The 19,729-nt window shown below is 38.8% G+C and overlaps 2 protein-coding genes across 22 annotated transcripts in view; one reads left to right on the top strand and one right to left on the bottom strand.

Annotated features, from left to right (window-relative positions):
• Positions 1–5,362, top strand: part of PCM1 (pericentriolar material 1) — a 42,441-nt gene extending 37,079 nt beyond the window's left edge. For 17 of the 21 annotated variants that reach the window (XM_057382309.1, XM_057382328.1, XM_057382319.1 and 14 more), the window contains 7 exons: positions 25–163; positions 837–985; positions 1,871–1,946; positions 2,892–3,139; positions 3,331–3,423; positions 3,542–3,665; positions 4,811–5,362. In XM_057382309.1, the coding sequence (XP_057238292.1) occupies positions 25–163; positions 837–985; positions 1,871–1,946; positions 2,892–3,139; positions 3,331–3,423; positions 3,542–3,665; positions 4,811–4,836 (855 nt within the window). In that variant the 3' untranslated portion in view covers positions 4,837–5,362. The remainder of the gene's footprint in view (positions 1–24; positions 164–836; positions 986–1,870; positions 1,947–2,891; positions 3,140–3,330; positions 3,424–3,541; positions 3,666–4,810) is intronic. The other 4 variants (XM_057382324.1, XM_057382329.1, XM_057382323.1 and 1 more) reach the window with 1 other exon arrangement.
• Positions 5,363–7,858: 2,496 nt separating this feature from the next.
• Positions 7,859–11,524, bottom strand: LOC130583160 (general transcription factor IIE subunit 1-like). Its single transcript, XM_057382304.1, has 4 exons — positions 11,077–11,524; positions 9,600–9,801; positions 8,853–9,079; positions 7,859–8,493 (listed from the first exon to the last, which is right to left on the bottom strand). The coding sequence occupies exons 1-4, from the start codon at positions 11,522–11,524 to the stop codon at positions 8,105–8,107; spliced, it is 1,266 nt and encodes a 421-aa protein (XP_057238287.1). The 3' UTR covers positions 7,859–8,104.
• Between the last annotated feature and the right edge of the window lie 8,205 nt (positions 11,525–19,729).

The following is a 19,729-nucleotide window of genomic DNA, read 5'->3' as shown; positions in this document are numbered from 1 at the left end:
TGCATAGTTTCAATGTTTTCCTAGGACAAGGATGAGACTGAAACTGCTAAACAAGTACCGGACTCAGAAATGTGTGCTGGTAATGGAGTGCCTGAAAGTATTAGGTCTGATGCGTCTGATCAAGAGGAAGATGAGGAAAGTGAAAGTGGTCCAGTGGCAATAAGTAAGGCACTTCTGTATAGTTTGTTATTCAGTGCTTTCACTATAGTTTTGACCAGCTAATTTTACAACAGGATTTGTATGAAATAGTGCTGTGTAACACCTTSTCTCACAGATTTTGTAGTCAGTCCTTTGTCAGTGAAGGTTTGCAGTACTATATTTACCAATGTCATGTGAAAGGTTAAATATTTCAATTAGAGGAGTTCATTTTTTGCATAATCATGAGATCTGTAATAATACATTAGAATCAGATTCATTAAGTTATAAATCCTGTCTCAGCTTAACTTGAAGTTTCTCAGCCRTTAACCTGAATGATGTGAAAGCTGCTGTAATTTTATGCACTTTTTCATTTAAATAATGTGGGTTTTTTTAAATGTGCTTTTACTTTAAAGTAAAGCTTGCAYATATACATTTTTTGTCCTGTTTTTTATCTTAAAACAACTACTTCTTGCTTGGATTCCCTTACCATTTCCATTCTTTACATCAGCTTGTTTAGTAACTTTGACATTTCATACCACCACAGTGGTATTTGTTCATAATATAGCTGATGTGAAGCATATGGATCTTTAAAAATTAAGTTATTACTGTATCTTAACATTTTGAAGTAAGGCTTACAAAATTAATTCCCCAACAGGATTTGGCGATTCAAAGGTGGTTTTACATTGATTTGCCTTTAGGTTTATCAAAAGCGGAAACTCAAGCTCTGACTAACTATGGCAGTGGAGAAGATGAGAATGAAGATGAAGAAATTGAATTTGAGGAAGGACCTGTTGATGTGCAGACATCACTACAAGCCAGCAGTGAAACAACAGCTGAAAATGTGCAGGTACCACCCAAACTGTAAAAGCAGAACAAACGCTGGCAGTGCACAGTACTTTTCAGTACATATTATATATATCTCAGGGKTTTTTTTTCCCTCTTTTTGTACTACAGAAAGTAAAAGAAAATAATACAAGTAATACAAGAAATTGCACAATACCAAGTGTAGCATTCCTCACCTGAGTATATTACAGTTGATGCCGAAATGGATAGATGGACAGAGACAGAACTAATGTTTACATCTGCTATGACAGAGAAAAAAAAGAGAAGTTAAACTTCCAAAAAAGCATAATTTAAAACTTTTAACTACTTCTTTCTCTAYGTTTGCTGAGATAGAGTTCTATTTGGGAGCCACTCTTGTATTCTAGCATGTCTTTTCTTTGTCTTTCCTCCTTATCATGTAGTAATTATTTCTGAAACAATGGTGAACTGTTATTGATTATGCTTGTCACTTCACTGTTAGTTCTCTTAAAAATACTTGAAATCGTGTGACCTGGTTTTGGAAAATTGTCAGTTATTTACATAATGAGTAATATTGACAATCTCTTGAGACTTTGGTTTGCTCAACAGGTATTAACATTAGGCAAGGATGTCATTGGAACACTTTACATTGTAGGTTAAAACAGTAATCTTTTCAGTGGAACCAAACAGTTTACTTGGGAACTACTGTAATGAAAAGAAAATATTCAGATTAAAAATGCATATCAGTGTTAATGGTTTTGTAAGCTGTTGTTGACTAATTGGCAAATAGGAACTTGCTATCTTTATTTTGAACTAGTGAGAAGACAAAACAATGGAGCCAAGTGTAAAGTGTGTTACTAGTTAGTAAATTACCCAATGACCTATGAAGCTGATCAGTAAAATTTTGTTCTCATTTTTACATTCCCCACAGACTTCAAACCAAGATTTGAGTAAGGTGAAAAGCAATGAGATTTTGTCATCAGAACAAGAATCTGTTAATGTTAAAGGTAAGCCTTATATGCAGTATCTGAGGGAMTTAACACTTCCATATGAATTTGCATATTGTGAGTGCCTGTGATACCTGTAATTAAGAGGAAGGTGATCAAATTTACTGGACTGTCTTTTTCAATATCAGTTGCCTGGATMTTGTGTTGATCGTGTTGCCTGTGTTGATATTGACACAGCAAGCCTTTTAAAGAGCAAACATGGAATAATCTTACTTAGGTAGATGTGGTTTTGATGCTTGACATGAGCAAGAATTTTAGCTGATTGTCTCAGCTCTTGGCGCGCAACTGTATCAGAATTAATATCTGTACAGTGTTTTGATGTTTAGATTTGTCTATTTTTTCTGCTACTACCATTTTACTTGTTATTGAAACAACTTTATATTTCAATTTTTTTTTTCTGTGAGTAATGTTGTAACTGATTTAGAACAAAGAAATTATTTTCCATCAAAAGAAGAGAGCACTACTGAGTTGTATGAATGTTATTTCTACTGTAACTGTTACTACCACCTTTCCTGTATTTTTCTGTTGCAAATACTGGTTTTGTTCTTGGCCCTTTTTGTAGACTAAAAATCAATCTTAGAGTGGCAAAATATTAAGGAATGTATTGTTCTGTATTATTTATGCTAGGTATGAGGAGATATTTTATAGTAGTTTGCTTAGTTCTGGAAGTTGTTTTTTGTGATTTTTTAACAAAAACTGACTTTGAGTCAGAAATCAAGTCACATACTTTTGTGTGATAATTGCTTGTACTTAAATGTATAAGAGTATAAATAACTGGTGATTTATTTCAGCTTTGTGTTGGTCTGAGAGACTGTAATTTACTTTCATTGCTCATTTGTAGCTTTGGAACATAATTTTTGAAAGAATAATAATAATCTGGCATTTTTGTATGTTCAGAATCCTTTACTATCTCTCCCTAGTTAAAATATAATTCTTTGGTTTTAGGTGAACAAGATGTGGCTACAGTGCCTCATTACCTCAGTGTCATGGAGAATACACCAGCTTTAACAGTCAATTCCCCAGATTCCTTGTTAACAGCCACTGTGAAAACAGAAGAATCAATGTCATCTTTAGCAGTGAATGAAACTCAAGCAGCAGATACCACGTGTGCAGAAAACAAATCTGTTGCAAGTTCTGAAAGCTCCATGGCTGGCAGCCCTGATACAGAGTCACCTGTGCTAGTGAATGAATATGTGCGTATATTTCAGTTAAGATACATCCAAGAGAAATTAGAAGCTTTTTTCTATTTCATTGTTATTTCTGGTTTCCAATCTTGTGTAGTTTCCATCTGCAAATTTGATAGGTGCATTTTTTTAATTTACTGTAATAGTTCTGGAGGGGAAATAAAATAGCACTTCTTAAATATCACAATTTTTATTAACAGGAACCTGGTTCTGGAAATGTAAGTCAGAAATCTGATGAAGATGACTTTGTGAAAGTTGAAGACTTGCCCCTCAAACTTGCTGTTTATTCAGAGGTATTTTGCTATTATTTGTAGGGTGGTTGCTTAGAAGTGCATACACTAAATGTCTTTGTTACCCAGACAATAGTAAGAATTGTCCAGAATTTTGAGATTTTGTTTTTCTGTTCCAAAGGCAGATTTAATGAAGAAGATGGAAACAGAGGCCCAAAACAACAGTTTATCTGATGAATTACTGGTTGGAGGTGGAGCTCAGGATCAAGAATTAGTAGGAGATGCCCAAACTTTGAAAGACCCTGGTAAAGATTATTTTCTATTTTCTGCACATGAATTGGGGAAACACTCTGGAATGCTAGAATTTAAATATCAGCGATTGAAGTAAGCAGTTACTGTGTGCTGTAAAAATATTGGGTTTTGTTATTATGCATCTGCAAATATATTGATATGAAGGGATTTTATTTTGCTATGTCCCTTCCGTATACTTTGTTAGATTCTGTGGCTGATAAAGTCATAAAAATTAACATATTTAAAGGGAATGTCACAACATAATGGTTTTGAAACTTATTCAAATGGAGTAGTATTTTTGTTTCTTGTTACACAAGCTAGGGTTTAATAATATCGTAAATTATAATTGCTATTATCTGATTTAATAATGCTCAGTATAATTTCCTGACAGACTGCTCAGTGTTTTTGTGATAGAAACATTCAAGAGACTTTTCAGTATAGTAAAATAGCTCCCCAGGGAGAAAGAAATTATTTTTCATATGAAGTATACCATGAGGTAGAAAAAAGTTCCAGTGGGTATGATAGCAATAAAGTTTTTCAGTTTCATGTAAGATTTTTTTTATGTAAATACAAAAACTTAATGATAATGCAGGGCAGAGAAATTTTTTTCTTGTTTTTTAAAGTATAATACTGTGACAAAATTGTAGGACTAGAGACTTCTGTTTTATTGTTAGACTTTCAGTTCTCCAGTGAAGTGTACAGTAATGGCATATGTAAAGGCATGAACTGGGTATTCTGGTAATAGCAGTTTTCTGGTACTGTACCTAGTTCCAATTGCTCACAGATTTTTTCCAGAACACAGTGTGAAGGAAGGTGCATCTTTGCTTCTGTTTTTCTTCCAATGCCTGTCAGCATTCTGCTTGTTACAGCCATGGCAGCACAAATCTGTTGGGCCCATTTGGTGGATGCTGATGCATCGGCCAGTTCTGGGAACAGTCTGACCATGCCATGCCACACCAAACTTCAGCTAGCTCTAAAGCYATTCTTAACCTGTCTATAGGGGGATTGCTGTAGCTGTTCAAGTAAGCCATGGCTCAAAATGCTTGTGAGGATGAAATATTTCATCAGGGTACTTTAATGAATAGGAGTTGAAATGTAGTTGTGAGCTGTGTTTGATGCTTTGTAGCTGTTAGACAATGATTTTATTCTTATTTTACAGAAACTGTTGGAGCTCAGAATGCATAAGAATAACCTGAAGATATCTGCATTTATAAACTCTATCCAAATGCATATTGAAGATCAGCACTAATTTCCCAGATTTCCAGAAGTGAATAAAAATTTAAGATTTTAACACACTGCCTCTTAGGATAGGTATGTGATCTTCTGCCTGTGGCAGTTTAAACAGCTGGAACTGAATCCACTTCTATTCAGTTTTGCTGCACTGTTCTTTTTCTGTCTTAATTTTTTATTTTTTATTGTGACTTGTTTGGTAATTTTAAAATTGTTCAGAATAGTAGTTTTAAATAAAGTTTGAACTTGTCTGTAACTTTCCTCTTTTGAAAAATTTTCTTTGGCTTACAAACCGGTATGCTGAGTTTGTTGCTGGAAGTTATTTGACCTGTTGGCATGCTTGTAAAGCAGTTTGTTACTTCTCTTACACTGCTGATTTTCTTGGGACTGGTCGTTCTCCAAGTTTCTTGCATCTTCTACAAATACAAGGTATAGACATAGTACATGCCTACATGTTACCTTTATATAGCTATATACACTATGTATAGTGTATGTAACAAAAAAGTACAAAAAAGTTCCCCTTTGTGGCCTGTGGAATTTCTTTCTATCAGCACGTTTATCTGAGGTGACGTTGAATACCCTGGGTTTGTAGTTGACTGCAGAAACCAGCAGTATTTTTCTGCATTTGCTGAATCCTTTTGATGTTTAAAGGATTACACCTGTCTGAAAATGTTAGTTTCTTTTCACAGGTAACACTTAAAATTGCTCCAATTGCAAGTCTGTAAAATCTGTTCCTAAAGTACTTGACTTTGTAATGAAATTTAGGCAACTACAATTAAAGTTAATGTTTTTAAAAAAAACAGTTGAAGTCAGCTCCTCCTGGAGTCTCATGATAAAGGTGGAATTAGAATTATAGAACAGTTGACTGGAAAACTTTGTTTAGTTTTTCAGATCAGAGTGGATAATAACACTGAGTCATAAAACTGAGCTAGAAGCAGCTTATACAACAGACCTGCTTCATTACAAAGATCACATTTATCTTAAACACTTAAACACTAAAGGCTTTTCTCAAAGTAGGTAAAAAGCACTGGTCATCTTTAATTCAGGATTGTGTTCTTTTTGAGGTTAGTATGATTATATGGTATATACTGTGGGAGACAGTATAGTGATCTTGAAGCCTAAATATGCTTGAAGTTTAAATAAAATGAGAATGTAATTCTCCTGTGATTTTTTCTAGTTTGTTTGGAGTGTTTCTAGGTTTTCTGAGTGAATTTTGAAATAGGAGATTCTGTTCACATGCCTCTCATGTCTAAGGACAAAAGTATATTAGCAAAAGGATTGCAGACAGTTTAGTTACTGTGCAGTCTTTAAACTCGGTGCAGGCTACTTTATGCAGAAAAAAAACCTACCATTTTGAGGACCAAGGAAATACAGTGTGAAAGTGAAACAGTCAATGTTTTAATTACTAATTTGGCCCAAGAATCACTCTGTGGGTCTAAAATGGGACATTTTTTATAAAGTAGAGCGAGATTATTAGTGCAGATGTGAAATAAGCCTAGTTTCATGATTCAACGTATAAATTCTAAGCTCAAGAAAGAGGATGAGCTCACACCATTCCTGAATTCTTGCCATGGAATGGTGGGTTTACCCCAGCCAGCGACTGAGCACCAAGCAGCTGGTTGCTCACCCCCCACCAGTGGGAGCAGAGAGAGCAGTGGAAGAGTGAAAGTAAAATAATTCATAGTTGAACAAAATTTTATAGGTAAAGCAAAGCAAAAGGGCAGGCAGATGTTTGGCCGTCTCTGGGAAAACAAGGCTCCATGATGCATAAGAAGGATTTGGGAAGACAAATGCCATCATTCCAATTGTCCCCTGCTACTTCTTTGAGCTTTGTATGCTGAACAGGATACCATATGGTGTGGAAGAGGCCTTTGGTCAGTGTGGGTGAGCTGTCCTAGCTGTATGCCCTGCCAACTCTGCACCACCATTCTCCTTGCTGGTGGGGTGGAGTGATGAGCAGGAAAGTCCTTTACTCAGTGCACGTGCTACTCAGCAATAATGAAAACATCCCTGTGTTATCTACACTCTTTTCAGCACAGATTGAAAACACAGCCCCACACCAGCTACTTAAAAGAGAATTACCTCAATCAAAACAAATGGTATGTCTGTATGAAAAATGCACTGCAGTGGCATTTGGTCATGCTTTCTCTCTACCCTTTCATCGCAGAAGAGTCAGCAGGGACCTCTGGAGGTCATCGTGCTCAGCTCCCCTGCTCCAGCAGAACCACACAGAGCTCTTTGCCCMGGTGGCTTTTGAATAGGTCCCTGAGGGGAGACTTCCATTTCTCTGGGGAACCCGTGCCAGGGTGACTGAACACGTACAGTGAAGTGCTTCCTAACATTCAGAGGGAATATCTTCTGTTTCACTTTGTACCCTTCTAGTCTACTTTCATTATCCTTTGCTCAAGTAGTAGAAACTGTTGAAGAAGTTAAACTCTGTCTTGTGCCTCATGCCAGTCCTTCTACTCATGGAGTTCAGTTCAAGTAGAATTTGTTTCTTGCTTAAAAAGAGCACTGTGGAGTGTGGGAGTGTGATGGGAAAGCAGAGTCTTGTGCTTGATATTCTTGCTCCCTTACTGATCTGGACCAAAACGAATGTGACATTTTACTGTCCAATGCCCATTGCACAGTTCATCACTCAAGACTGTTCTGTAGTGCCGTGAATACAAAGAATTGGAAAAATTATTCTAAGGATGAAAGCTAAAAGGCCAGTGTTGATTGTCATCTGTTGCTAATACAATTTAGTAACAGCTCTTCCCTTGGAAGGAGATTGCTGTGTGACATAGGTCACTCACTGTACAACAGTAAGGGTCATAACAAAACCATGGGACGCTGGTATGAGACCAAATCATACTGGATTTGGACTAATTTTCACTACTGGAAGTAACTGTTACTTCTGGGAAGAAGGTGAAGCAATTTGTTTCTTACTAGAGATTGCATCACTGCTTTTCAAATTTTATTTTAATCAGATCCACATGTATCCTGAAATGATTCATGCTCCAAAACTAATTACATCATCCAGAAAGTCTAAGCATTACAACAACAGAAAGCACTTGCTGTGGCTGCAATGATAGTATTTGAACTGTAGTTACCTAATATAGTGTTAGCAACTTGCTAAGGAGCAAGTTCAAAAAAACTTAAACCTTCAGTGGCAAACTTTGAAGAACATAAGTTAGAAGCCTTCATCCATTCTATACAAAGTTGCATATTACTGCAGTACTAGTTACTCAAAGACAGACTGGAAAATTTCTTGTCCTACCTTTATGTAAGCTTCTTTCTCTTCATTTGTCATGAGAGACACAAGCTCTGGATTTTCACTAACTTCACTGTATGAACAGGGCTGACCAGCTACCATTAAAATAGGACCTGGAGTTTCCTGTTCCTCCTCTTGTTCAAAGTTGTTGCCTGCTACGTTCATTCCTGCTTCTCTTGAGTGGTTGGCATCCTCTTCAAACTCACCACTGTGTGATCCATGTAGTTTGCTTTTGTCAATAGGAGCGTGGTCTGTTCTAGATGATGACTTGGATTCATGGATCAGAAGAGTCTTGATAATTTCATTATCAGTGACAGTTTCTTTAACACTTCCTTCAGTTTCTTCAGAAGCATTTACTCCTAATACACAATACTAAGTGTTAGAGGGATTGATAGTTTACCACAGACATCCCATTTTTTACTCACACTAGAATTCTCTTGAAAGTACAGACATTTCCAAGAGCTTCCCATGTAAAGATGACCATTAATGTTACTGCATGGCTAAAGCCTGAAGTTTCAGGGTCTGCTACCTGACCTCTTGGCTTTAGGAATATTACCCAACTCTGCCTAAAAACTAGATTTTGAAACTAAGATCTGATAACCACCAACACAGAATTAAATCATTATCTTCTAAACCAAGTTCACTACTGTTTGAGTGGGAAAACTGTATTTATATGTGCAAAGKCTGCTGAATTTATTTGCTAATGCGTTAAACTTACCAATGCTATTGTTGGTGGCTGTTCCTGCTTCTTCCACAGTGCTCTGTGCCAACCAGATAGGTTGCTTTTCAGTTGCTTTTTCTCTTGTTTTCTTCTTGCACTTTGAGTCTTGGATATCAATAGTTAAGTTTTGGGTGTACGTAAGGCCAATAGAGGAGCTTCTGCGTACCCATTTTTCAGGGCAGCTGCAGGATTCCAGGACACTTGAGCCCACCTTTGAATCAAAGCTGAAAGAAATGCCACATTTTGAACAGGTAGAATTAAGGCAAGAACCCCCAGCTCCCATTCAAAAAACCTGAACAACCCCAAGCAAACCAACCCCAAAACCATGTTTTGTCAGCAGACTAGTTTTAACAAGCGTTCACATTAAAATAATTTACATTCCCTTTCATCTCTTCTCATAGGCAAGTGGTTCTGAACCACTGATTTTTGCAAGGTCTCTTCAGTAGTGCATCTCTGGTTGAAGCACACTGATAAACATTACTTCCTCACAGAAACGGCTTTGAACATTAGCTGAAGGAGTAACCTGAGAAATAAATAAAATTAAAAAATGTATTAAAAAAACCCTAAAAATGCATAGCAGTAATTTAGGATGCTTTAGGTATTACAGACTTCTTCATTAAACAGCAGACTGTACTGAAAAAAGCAGAATGGAGTACACAGCAGGCTGCAAGGTTAGTATTTCAAAGATTTTACAGCTGGTGGGGGGGTTTGCATTGATCAGAAGTTCTACGGTTATGTTTGTACCTTTCTGATAATTCTGGTATTTCTATTGGCTGAGGCTCCAGCAAGTCATAGGGCAGAACAATATCTTCAGTCTCATGCAGCAGTGCAAAGAGAGGCTCCATCTGCTCGTTGAACTTCGCCAGCAAGGTTTGAGCATCACGCTTCGGAAATGCTGAACCATCTTCCTCTACTTCAGTGTTGCAGTAAGTGCAGCGGAAAGTCTCTGCAACATTTTCCAAAGTGGAAATTCTCATTTTTTGCTTCACATGAAAGACCAGCAGTACCTTGTTAAGCAGTCTGCAGCTGGACAGTTACCCAGACATTCTGACTTTCTCCATTTGTTCACATTAACTGGGGGAACTCAGTTCTACAGGCAAACTTAAGACAGACTGCTATTACACACTTGCTATGCTAGTGAGAAATGTCTCAGGAGAGAAAGTTAGGTTGGGTAGACATCTACTATCATTAATTGCTTTGTTTTTTTCTCCAATCTTCTTCACTCTTAATGTAGGAAAAAAAAGACATTTTCAAGCATAAATAGCATATTTGGTTTTAGTTTTTCCAGAGTCAGAGTGAAGACATATGCTAAAGTCCTGTATTTATGTCTTCAGGAAAACAAACAAAACTTAAAGCTTGTTCTGTGAACATAAATCAACAGCTTCAATGTTTGCATTTCAGTAACTCGACAGAGTCCCTCCATTAGAAGAAAGGGATGATTTTGCTAAGTGGCAGAACACAAATTTCACCATGGGCATTTCAGGTTAGTCGTATAAAGTTCATTCTGCCTGGCTCTGGCATTCTTTGCAGATCCCATGACCCAGATGTCACCACAGTAGCTGTGCTCTGAGTAATGTATTGCACTATGTAATTTTGACTCATTTTGAAAGAGTACTCTTACCTAGTTATTTTGATTTTAGAGAGGAAAAATCCACAAGCCCTGATACCACTTCTGCTGTGGATATGTCATGTTGACACAGGAGGAACCTCCAGCCCAGGAGTGACAGAACACCTCTGCTCTGCTCTTGTGCCACTGAGCTAGAAGATCCTTACTGCAGTAGGTGACTGCAAACAGTTTTACCCATTTTGTCCAACTCTTCTGTCGGAAGAATTGACCACACAAATGGATTAACCAAGAGATTCAAAACAGAGTAAAGCCTGTACACTTTGTATTTCCATATGAGGAAGTAAGACTCACGAGACTTGGATGAGTTAAGATTACTCAACCAGGTTCAAAGCAAAGCTGAGGCCTGGAATCTGATTCCCAACCTCAGCTCATACATTCAATATCATTCTTCCTTTTGCTTGGCCTGTTCTACACAGGCAGCATTTCTCTTGCCCTCACCTCCCAGCATCCCCTGTCCCAGACTCCCCTCAACTGGCAAACAAGAAGCATATCCTAACAAACATGCTTTTATTGCAAAGTTCAGTTAGGAATCAACTTTCTGCTAACAGGGTTATTCTTTAAGATAACAGCAAATAATCAGTTTCAGTAATATACCTGTAAATGCATCAAAGAGCTGATTGACTTCAAGGTCCGTGTAAGTGCTAGAGCAAGATGGACATTTAAAAGAGGATCTGGTAGTCGAATCCCGCTCATCCACTTCTATTTTCCGACGTACATGATCCAGTTTGTATTTTACCACATCCACCAGCACCTTGTAATTGATGTAATAGTAATTGTGCCTCGTGCTCTTCCCATTGGGTCCTGTTTCAACTCGCATCCGCAGCTTCACCAACTTGTCTGCCTTGAGCGTGTTGAGGACCGTGCGCAGTTGCTTACGCTCGTACTTGAGCAGCTGTAACAAGTCATCCTCTTTCACACAGCGGTAGTGGATCAGGACATCCAGGGCCAGGGAATACTCTACACCATAGAAACCACGCACTGTGTATTTGGCCAGGCACTTCAGGGCTGCCGGCACCTCAGTGGCAATGTTTTGCTCCTCCATCAGAAGCTGAACCACTGTCAGAATGAGAAGCACACTACAATAAAGAGAAGGGACGTGAGTTGCAGTGGACCTTTCTTAGCCCTCACAGACATCAAGTATAAAACATCATTTGCTGTGCTGGACTTCTGCAAGAATCTTCACTGAACAGAGGAATGTAAAATCCTTAACCTCCATTGGGGATGGGGAAGGTAAAAATAGGTATCAGAAATTATCTAATCTTGAAGTACAGTGGCTACACCTGAAATATTCATGTTATCTTGTTGAAAAATCCACAGAAAAGATCTAGGAAAATATTTCAAATATTTCAGAAAGTTTATAATCTCCCTACAGAACACAGCACAATTAACTTGCATGTCTAGGTTTGCCTAAGTATCTGTTTGCATTCACAATAAGCCACGTAAGAGCTGAAGTAAAAGTAAAGCCTTGAAAAATAAACTGAGGACAAGAAATCTTAGTTGAACCTATATCTGCCTTAGTGGCAAAGCCACAAGAGGCATTTGAGCACCCATTCACATGCTATTTGTGATTTTTCTGGCTGCTGTCAGACAAGGTTCTTGTAAAGATGGGGCACAGGATGCTCCAATTTATCTGGCCCTCATTCAGCACAGTGTGTTTGTGTCATAGTGCTCTTCTCCCCTGCAACAGTAGGGCTTCTGGCCCTATTCCTAATTCCATGAACCGGAATGTAACCAGTTCAACTGTCATTTGTAAGGTGGGAGAAGAAAAAAAATTAAGGTATGCTTCAACAAAGCTTGAAACATACCTGGAAAAGGGAATCCAAATTCCCTTCTTTGGGGCATGTTAAAATCCTGTAGTACACCACAGTTTATAGCCAGATTTCTTTTCAGAGAGCCATGCAATGCACAGCCATATGTGCTAGTGTAGGCACTGGGTCAGAGGATGGCATATTACAGCACAGTACATTCCAGCCCTGGCAGCCACTGCAGAGGGTGGGAAAGCTCGAGCCCAGGTAATTGCCAGAGCTTCCAGGGAACCTTCATCAGAAATCCTAGTTAAAACAAAAACCCACTTGCACAAGCCTAGTACTTAGGCCGTAATTAAATTTGCACCTCAGGGAAAGCATTACCTTACAGAAAACAAAAAAAATTGAAACCTACTGATGTGAGTCTGGAAACCCTGAAGGCAATAGCACCACACTGACATAAATTTCCTGCTGGAAGAGTGGGGGAACACTGGAATGGGTTGCTCAGGAAAGAGGCTGAGTCTCTGTACCACTATAGGACAAGACCTGGAGAAAACTGACCTGGCTTTGAGAGTAGTTTTGCCATGAGGAAGGGTTGAACCAGATGGTTTCCAGATCCTCCTCCTAACCTAAATTCTTCTGTTCCAAGATAGTTAAATTTAACAGCAATGAAGAGAGAAGCTTTAGGAATGTCAGTCTGTTCCTTAACAATTTTCCTCAGACTAAGAGCAGCATTTATGTACTTCTTGACAAAAGCCTTCATTAATAAGCACTTTGAAAAAAGCAGCATTATTATTATTGTTATTATTTTGTTACTCTTTTAGTTCTCCTTTGCCCTCATCCTCAAAAGGGGCTATGTAAATTTAATCGACAGAAAAATATGCTAATTTATGATTTTATTTCTTCCTCTATCTGGCCTACTTTTGATTTTTCTCTGTAGTACCTTATAATTAGCAGTAAGGAAGGACAGACAGTGTCCTCAGCCAGTTCCAGGAAGAGGAGCATGGCTTTGAACTTCTTCAGGGAAACACTCTGACAGGCACTGAGCGTTGCCCTTCCACACTGGGCAGAGTTCACAGAACAGAGGCACCAGAGCCTCCAGTACAGGCCCAAAGGAAAAGAGTCGTCATGAAATTCTGTAATCCAGCCCAGTCCCACTGAGGAGCACCAAGTGCAGCCCCAGCATCTGTATTGGAAATGGTACCACTCACATTGGCCTGGCATAACATCTCAGAAAGGGCCAGAGTACAGTCTGTGGGGGTTAGTGTCACATGACCTCCAGCTGGATTGTGGCAGAATTAAACAAAAGAACAAAACCATTTCTTCATCTAGTTCTTGGCTAATATATCAGCAAACTGCTGACACTTAGAGGACTTGCATTAGGTACAGTTCTCATGACTGTTTTTTCTTACCCTAAGTCAAATAGAGAATGAAATTACTTCAGAGGGAGTGTGATAAGTGTAACATCAATAGGCAAGAAGTAGGACTTGAACTGTAAGCCTGAGGTCTGCTGACCTATCATTTCTCTGGATGACTCCTTATCTCAGACTTGCCCTGCCTAGTTGCATCTCTAAAGCAAACACAACTCTGAAGTGTTTCTGAGCACCTTGATGTTAAAAGCTTGTCAGGTACAGTCTTACAACCACATAAAATAGTCATGGAAAATAAAAAAAACCAAACAACTAAACACACAGAAACTCCACAAACCCCAGAAAACACAAAAAAATGCACCACAGTTCTGCAACAGTCTAACTATCTCCCCTCCCATACCTAAACATGTACTTTAAAAATTATTAACATATTCTGGGAGACAAGTGAGCAACTTTTTTCAAGAACAAAACCATGGAACCTACATTTGCAGAGGAACTTTAGATACCCAAGCCTTTGGTTCAATAGAAAAGGAAATGGCTTTCTTTTACAAAAATGACTGAATTCATGGAAAGCACAACACCCTCAAGAAATTTTTCTTTAGGCTGCAAAAGAATCAAAATAATACGCATTTTTCAAAAAACCTACTTACAACAGGGAAGCTTTTTCTACTGTGCTCTGCTATATTTGAGGTCACATTTCTCCAATCTGAAACAACTCTTTCTCCTTTAATCACCCAATCTGAAGTCCCACAGCTCATGAAAGCTACTGATTTTGCAAAGTTACTGGGTAGTTTTCAGTTGACAGGCAGCAGTTCTCTTACAAGAGGAGCTGGAGACCACGCTTACCAAAGAAAGGAGTAGGAAGTGTGGTAGCTCCCTGCAAAGAGAAAAGTTTTAAACAGAATCTGTTCTGTAGCTGAGCTCCAGTCTATGCTAAGGAGCCATGTATTTTGCTACTCATGTAGACTTTTTCCCTGCTAGTAGCATGTATAGACAAGATATTCTAGGAGTCACAGTTTAACTTCTAACTTCCTGTGCTTTTAAAGTACTTATTTTTATGAGGGAGTAGTTACCTTCTTATTACACTGATTATTTTTAAAATTATTCAGTAAGTTAGATGTTTGAGTGGCCCTTCTGCTTATAGCTAATATGGAGCCATTATAGCCTTTATCAAGGAAAGAGAAATGCAACACCTTGTTTTCACCATAAGCAGAAACTACCTTTAGGATTCCCTTTTTGCTGTGGGAAACCTACACAAACTTGCTTGTTGTGCCAGCAGGCAACTATTAAAAGCAGAATTTCAAGTTAAGAGTCTTCATATAGAGCAAGTTCTGCAAGGTTTCTCTGAAGCCAGCTGCTTAATTAACTTTTTTTTTGAGCTGACTAGGAAGACAAAGTACCCATCTCACAATTTAAAAGGCACTAAACCAGAAGGATTTAGCAAGATTTTGTCAGCCTTCAATATAACCCTATCACTTGCAAATCAGTTAAAAACCTTATCATTACCTCTCTTATATGGGCAGAAAACTTCCAGTTGATTGTTGGAGAAAAATTGCTTCTTTCCTAAGAGCTCAAAGCAACTGCAAAACAAGCTTAAGTATTTCCCAGCTTTTTCCTAGACCTATCTGTGATAAGCCCTAATCATCACCCAGCTGGTGCAAGAGTCCCCAAATCACATTTCATTAGCAGCTGAATGAGTTCAGCCTTATATATGTTGTGTCATGATTAAGCTATAAATCTTATTGCTCAATGAAATCCACCTGCAACAGGCAAGGACTGAAAGTGTGACTGCAATCTTTGATTAGTGTTTTCATTAGCATAACTTTAGAAGACTAAAAGTAACTAAAGTTACTAAAAGTAATGTCATCATTAATTCTTGTTGTTGTTGTTGTTGTTGCTGCAAATCAAGTATTGGTATAGGTAATTTTCATAATTCAGCTTTCAGAACTGAACCAAACCAAACTGAAAACTTTAAGGAAAAGCTTTCCTTAAAGGAAAAGCTGGAATGTTCACTAGTTCCTGTATTTTTACCTATTAAACATTTTAGGTGGTTTATGTCTTCAAAAGGAAAGAAAGAACAGTTTTTCTACAGTAGTTTTCTAGAAGATGAAGTTATGGGTACTATTTTTAGGGGTTTTTCTCAGTTTAAAAACAATGTTGAAGTAAGGTTGCCAGACATTGTACAGTCCAGGGTTAAAATACTAAATTCTATTAGGTTTGCAATCCTCACATTTCATCTCAAATCTATGCCTCTTTCAGATTTCTTTTTATATGTTTGCACAGTGGAGTTTTGTAGTGACATGACTTCCATCCCCATGGTACATGTTGCAGCATGTGTTGTGCTTTTGTTATTGCTGTTTGTTGCTGGATTTCTGACTCTGACTTACCAGGCACATGAGGACTCAAGGTGTGGGTGTTTGTCTGCATAGGACAGGTTGTGCGACTGGCATATGTAATGTCACTGCAGAAAATAGTGCCGCTGACAATTGGTGGATACCAGAAAAAAAAAAACCCCTCATATTTTAGCAGCTGTAGGCAGGAATTTTGATTTTAAAATGTCAAAGGTTTGAGGCAGCTTTTTACAAACTGCAAGAAAAGGTGACTGTAAAAAAGTCCCTGAAATTAGCTCTGCTCTTGCTTGTAATTAACAGTAGCAGGGATTGATTTCATCCTTTATGCTGAAAAAATTCCCCTATTGATCTTTCCCCTCCATGATAAGAATCCATTTGGCAGATACTCACAAACCTTCAACTGCAAATATAAAACATCCACATAGGTAAAATTAAACAGATATCTCATTCCATATAGTGGTTCATGAGCATGCTCCTTTTTTGTCATGTTACAGTAGAAAATGCAGGGGAGCAAGACTACTTGCTGGTACCTGTTGGGTTTAGTCTGTGGGAAACGTTTACAATAAACAATTCCTGTGGGTTCCCTTGCTGAGTGGTTTGAACAGAGAAAGTGTCGTGTGACCTCAGCGCTGTTATTCCTGTCATAGCCCTCAGACTGCACGAGGAAGTGTAGGACCAACTTCTAAACTAAGGAGAAGTGATGATGTGGCTGGTAACACTGCTTTCAGAAATAGGAAATGGCAGTCACCTGTCAAGCTGTGGCTGACAACTCCTTTGGCAAGGACAGCTAACCCCCATGTAGCAGACAGAGGTGCTGACTCAGTTCTGCACATTCAGAGCCAAGCCAAAAAAAAAAAAAAAAGAAAAAAATAAAGAAGTGTGGTCTAAGAAGGTATTTCAGGCTGCAGGTAGGCCTGGCACCAAAGGCTGTGGGAAGCAGGATTTGTGCTGGTGTGTTGTTGTGATATTGTGTAACACAGACATTATTGAAAGTGGGAGCTTGAGACAGGGATAGGCAAAGTCACCTGGCTTTGTTTCAAACCCATTTGGATGGCTGGGATGTTTATCTGGAATGGTATGGGCGTGCACTTGCACTTGCAGCCTACTTGATATTAAGGAGGTAGATAATCAGCTGAGCAGTCTCAGGTGGAAGAAACAGCCTGATCAGAGATTAGAGGAGCAAATTAATGGGTTGCTGCTTCAGGGGGCAATTGGCAGGGCAGAGGTAGGTACAGATGGCCTGGTGGGAGGTTGTGGAATACACCTTGAGTAAATGGGATCTGTCTTAATTTTCTTTATTGTCTTTCTCACACAAACACATGGAAGCTATGATCTGCTGTATCTTGCACTCTTCTCATCAATTAATACCAGCCCTCAGTTTAAAAAATAAAATCTCTACCTGTCTAGCTCAGACATTCAAAACACTACAAAATAAGGAAATGCCAGGATTATGGTATGTACCCATAGGGAACCTGATGCCCTGTGCTCATATGGCTCTTAATTACACAATCACATCTCCCTTTTTTCCCTGTGCTGGCCCTTTCACAAAGTCTCTGCCTCAGCCAATATGGGGGTGTCCAAGTTCAGCACAGTGTGTGGCCCTAGCCCTGCTTATTTTGGGAAYCAACCAAACCTTGCATTGGAGTGATTCATCTTCTCAGTTTCCCTATGGTGTTCTCCCTGTATTACTTACTTCCATGATCCCTGAAGGCCTACTGGGATCAAACTAAACTTTCTTCGAGAGCTTTAGACTTTTTGCCTTAGTTTATGTTATCTTCCTGATACTGAGAAAGGTAAGAGAGTATTGTGCTTGTGTAACAGCTCCGAGGTACAGACTTTGAAACCAAGACTGCTGGATAGTTTTGAGAGCCTGAGCTGAGTTGTAAAAAAATTAGGATTCACTTTACAGGACTTTATATGATTCCAGCATAGCTCCCTCTGTTTTGATAGCCGTTATGATCAGTACTTCCAAAACACAACCCCTGGTATCACAGACTGGGTGTGAGCCAGATACCACAACCTACTGGGCTGCCTGTGCAGCACCTGGCATTACTGGGGTGAGAATTTAGTTGACCCATTATGTCCTGAGACGTGCCTGGTCTGTAACATTATCCCTTCTCTTGCAAGGGATTGTCTTATTTACTGTCTTGAAAACTGTAACCAAGTAGAAGCCTTTCCCCTTTGTTATGCCATTCTCATTCATCGCAGGAACACAGCCCGTCCTGTGCAGTGAGTGAAACAAGGGATCTCTATGAAGGGAATTTTGATATCACACAAAGAGTCTGTATCTGATTCAAAATGAAGGGAATGAGTGTTTCTGTGTTTCTGGCCACTCCACAGTCTTAGTATACTTCTAATGCAACTTATCTTGATTTTAAATCTGAGGAACAGTTGCTGGAGATAATAGTATTTTTAAATTCAATATTCTTTTCTTAGAGGATCACTTTAAATCTACTGTCTCGCAGCATAATTCAAAGATATGTGGTAACAGCACTTGCTGCATATGAGGAGGCGCATTTTTTTTGGGATTCAGCTGACAGCAAAGGAAGGGTCAGCAGAGGAGCATACTGCAGTGGCTAAATCTTCATAGCCTGCCATTAACGTCTGTCTTCCTGTACTGTTTTACTTGACATTCCTCTGACATTTCTTGACATTTTCTTTTCACTTTTTTTCCCTCTTCCCTGTTTTCTCCCTTCCATCCAGTCACTTTTTTTCCCCACCTGGTTCACACAGAAAGCATGAAGGTTCATGGAGCTGCATATGGCTGTCTTAAGAGAACTGTTTCCACCTCTCAGGGGATGGTGCATGTACACCTCTTGCAGAAATGCAAATGTAGCATTTTGGGAATGTAATTTGATGCAAATTATATGTAACTACTCAAGGGCTTAAGTACTGGTATAATTCAGACGGTGGGTGTAGCCTGAGAAAAGACTGTCTAATCCGAACACCTCCAGGTACCCGAATTAAAGTTCCGCTTTAAAAGCAAGATGGCAATGCAGCACATTGCCACAACTCAATGGTCGTGATCTAATCTTTTCTACTGTAGAAAAAAAGAAACCAAAACCAACCAAACTTTCTTACTGGGAAGAACCATTTTCGCTAGAATATAAAGAGGAGAAAAAACCTAGGGGTTTGTTTTTTTTTCCTACACTGCAGTGTATCTGCCAAATAGAGAAAATTTAGCAAGATTAAAAAAAAAAAAAAGACAAGACTATCAATACAAAACATTAAGCAAGCCTTATGACCAGAGTTACCTTAAATGCAGAATCCCCAACAGAGGCAGTCTTACTACTGGAATCCTTCTATTGCTCAAGTGTAACCCTTGAGCTAGGAGAACAAACTTTGCAAAACAAATTAGACTGAGATTTGTCCCATATACAATTAATGTAATTCCAAGCTGATTCACTGTGGATCAGAAAATGTCCTGAGCACAGTGCTCCTTGGTATGCAAACAGCCTAGATCCTTTATAATTATTGTCCTGTCTTCTAAGTAACCATGTGGGAACAGACATAGTTACTTTAAAATCCACCATTCTGCCAAGTTACAATGGTCTGAAAAACTGGTAGGCAGAGCTCGAGGGAGCAACTGCATGGTCTGCTTGGTTCTTGATCACAGCCTTTGGCCAGCTGGTATGTTGTGCTTCCAGACTCTTAACAGTCAAAGGCAGCTTCTAACAAAACACATAAAGAACTGGAGTTTTCTTCCCAAGGCAAACTGTGCCACTGCTTTGATTGAGCCTTATGCCTGGCTCATCTTGTTCTTCTGGTCCAAAGGATGAGA

The sequence above is a fragment of the Malurus melanocephalus genome, unplaced genomic scaffold (assembly GCF_030028575.1).
Source record: "Malurus melanocephalus ecotype Western Australia unplaced genomic scaffold, MMel_1.1 scaffold_563, whole genome shotgun sequence".
Taxonomy (NCBI): domain Eukaryota; kingdom Metazoa; phylum Chordata; class Aves; order Passeriformes; family Maluridae; genus Malurus; species Malurus melanocephalus.
Note: the sequence above shows the minus strand (reverse complement) of the source record. Positions and strands in the feature narration are given on the sequence as shown.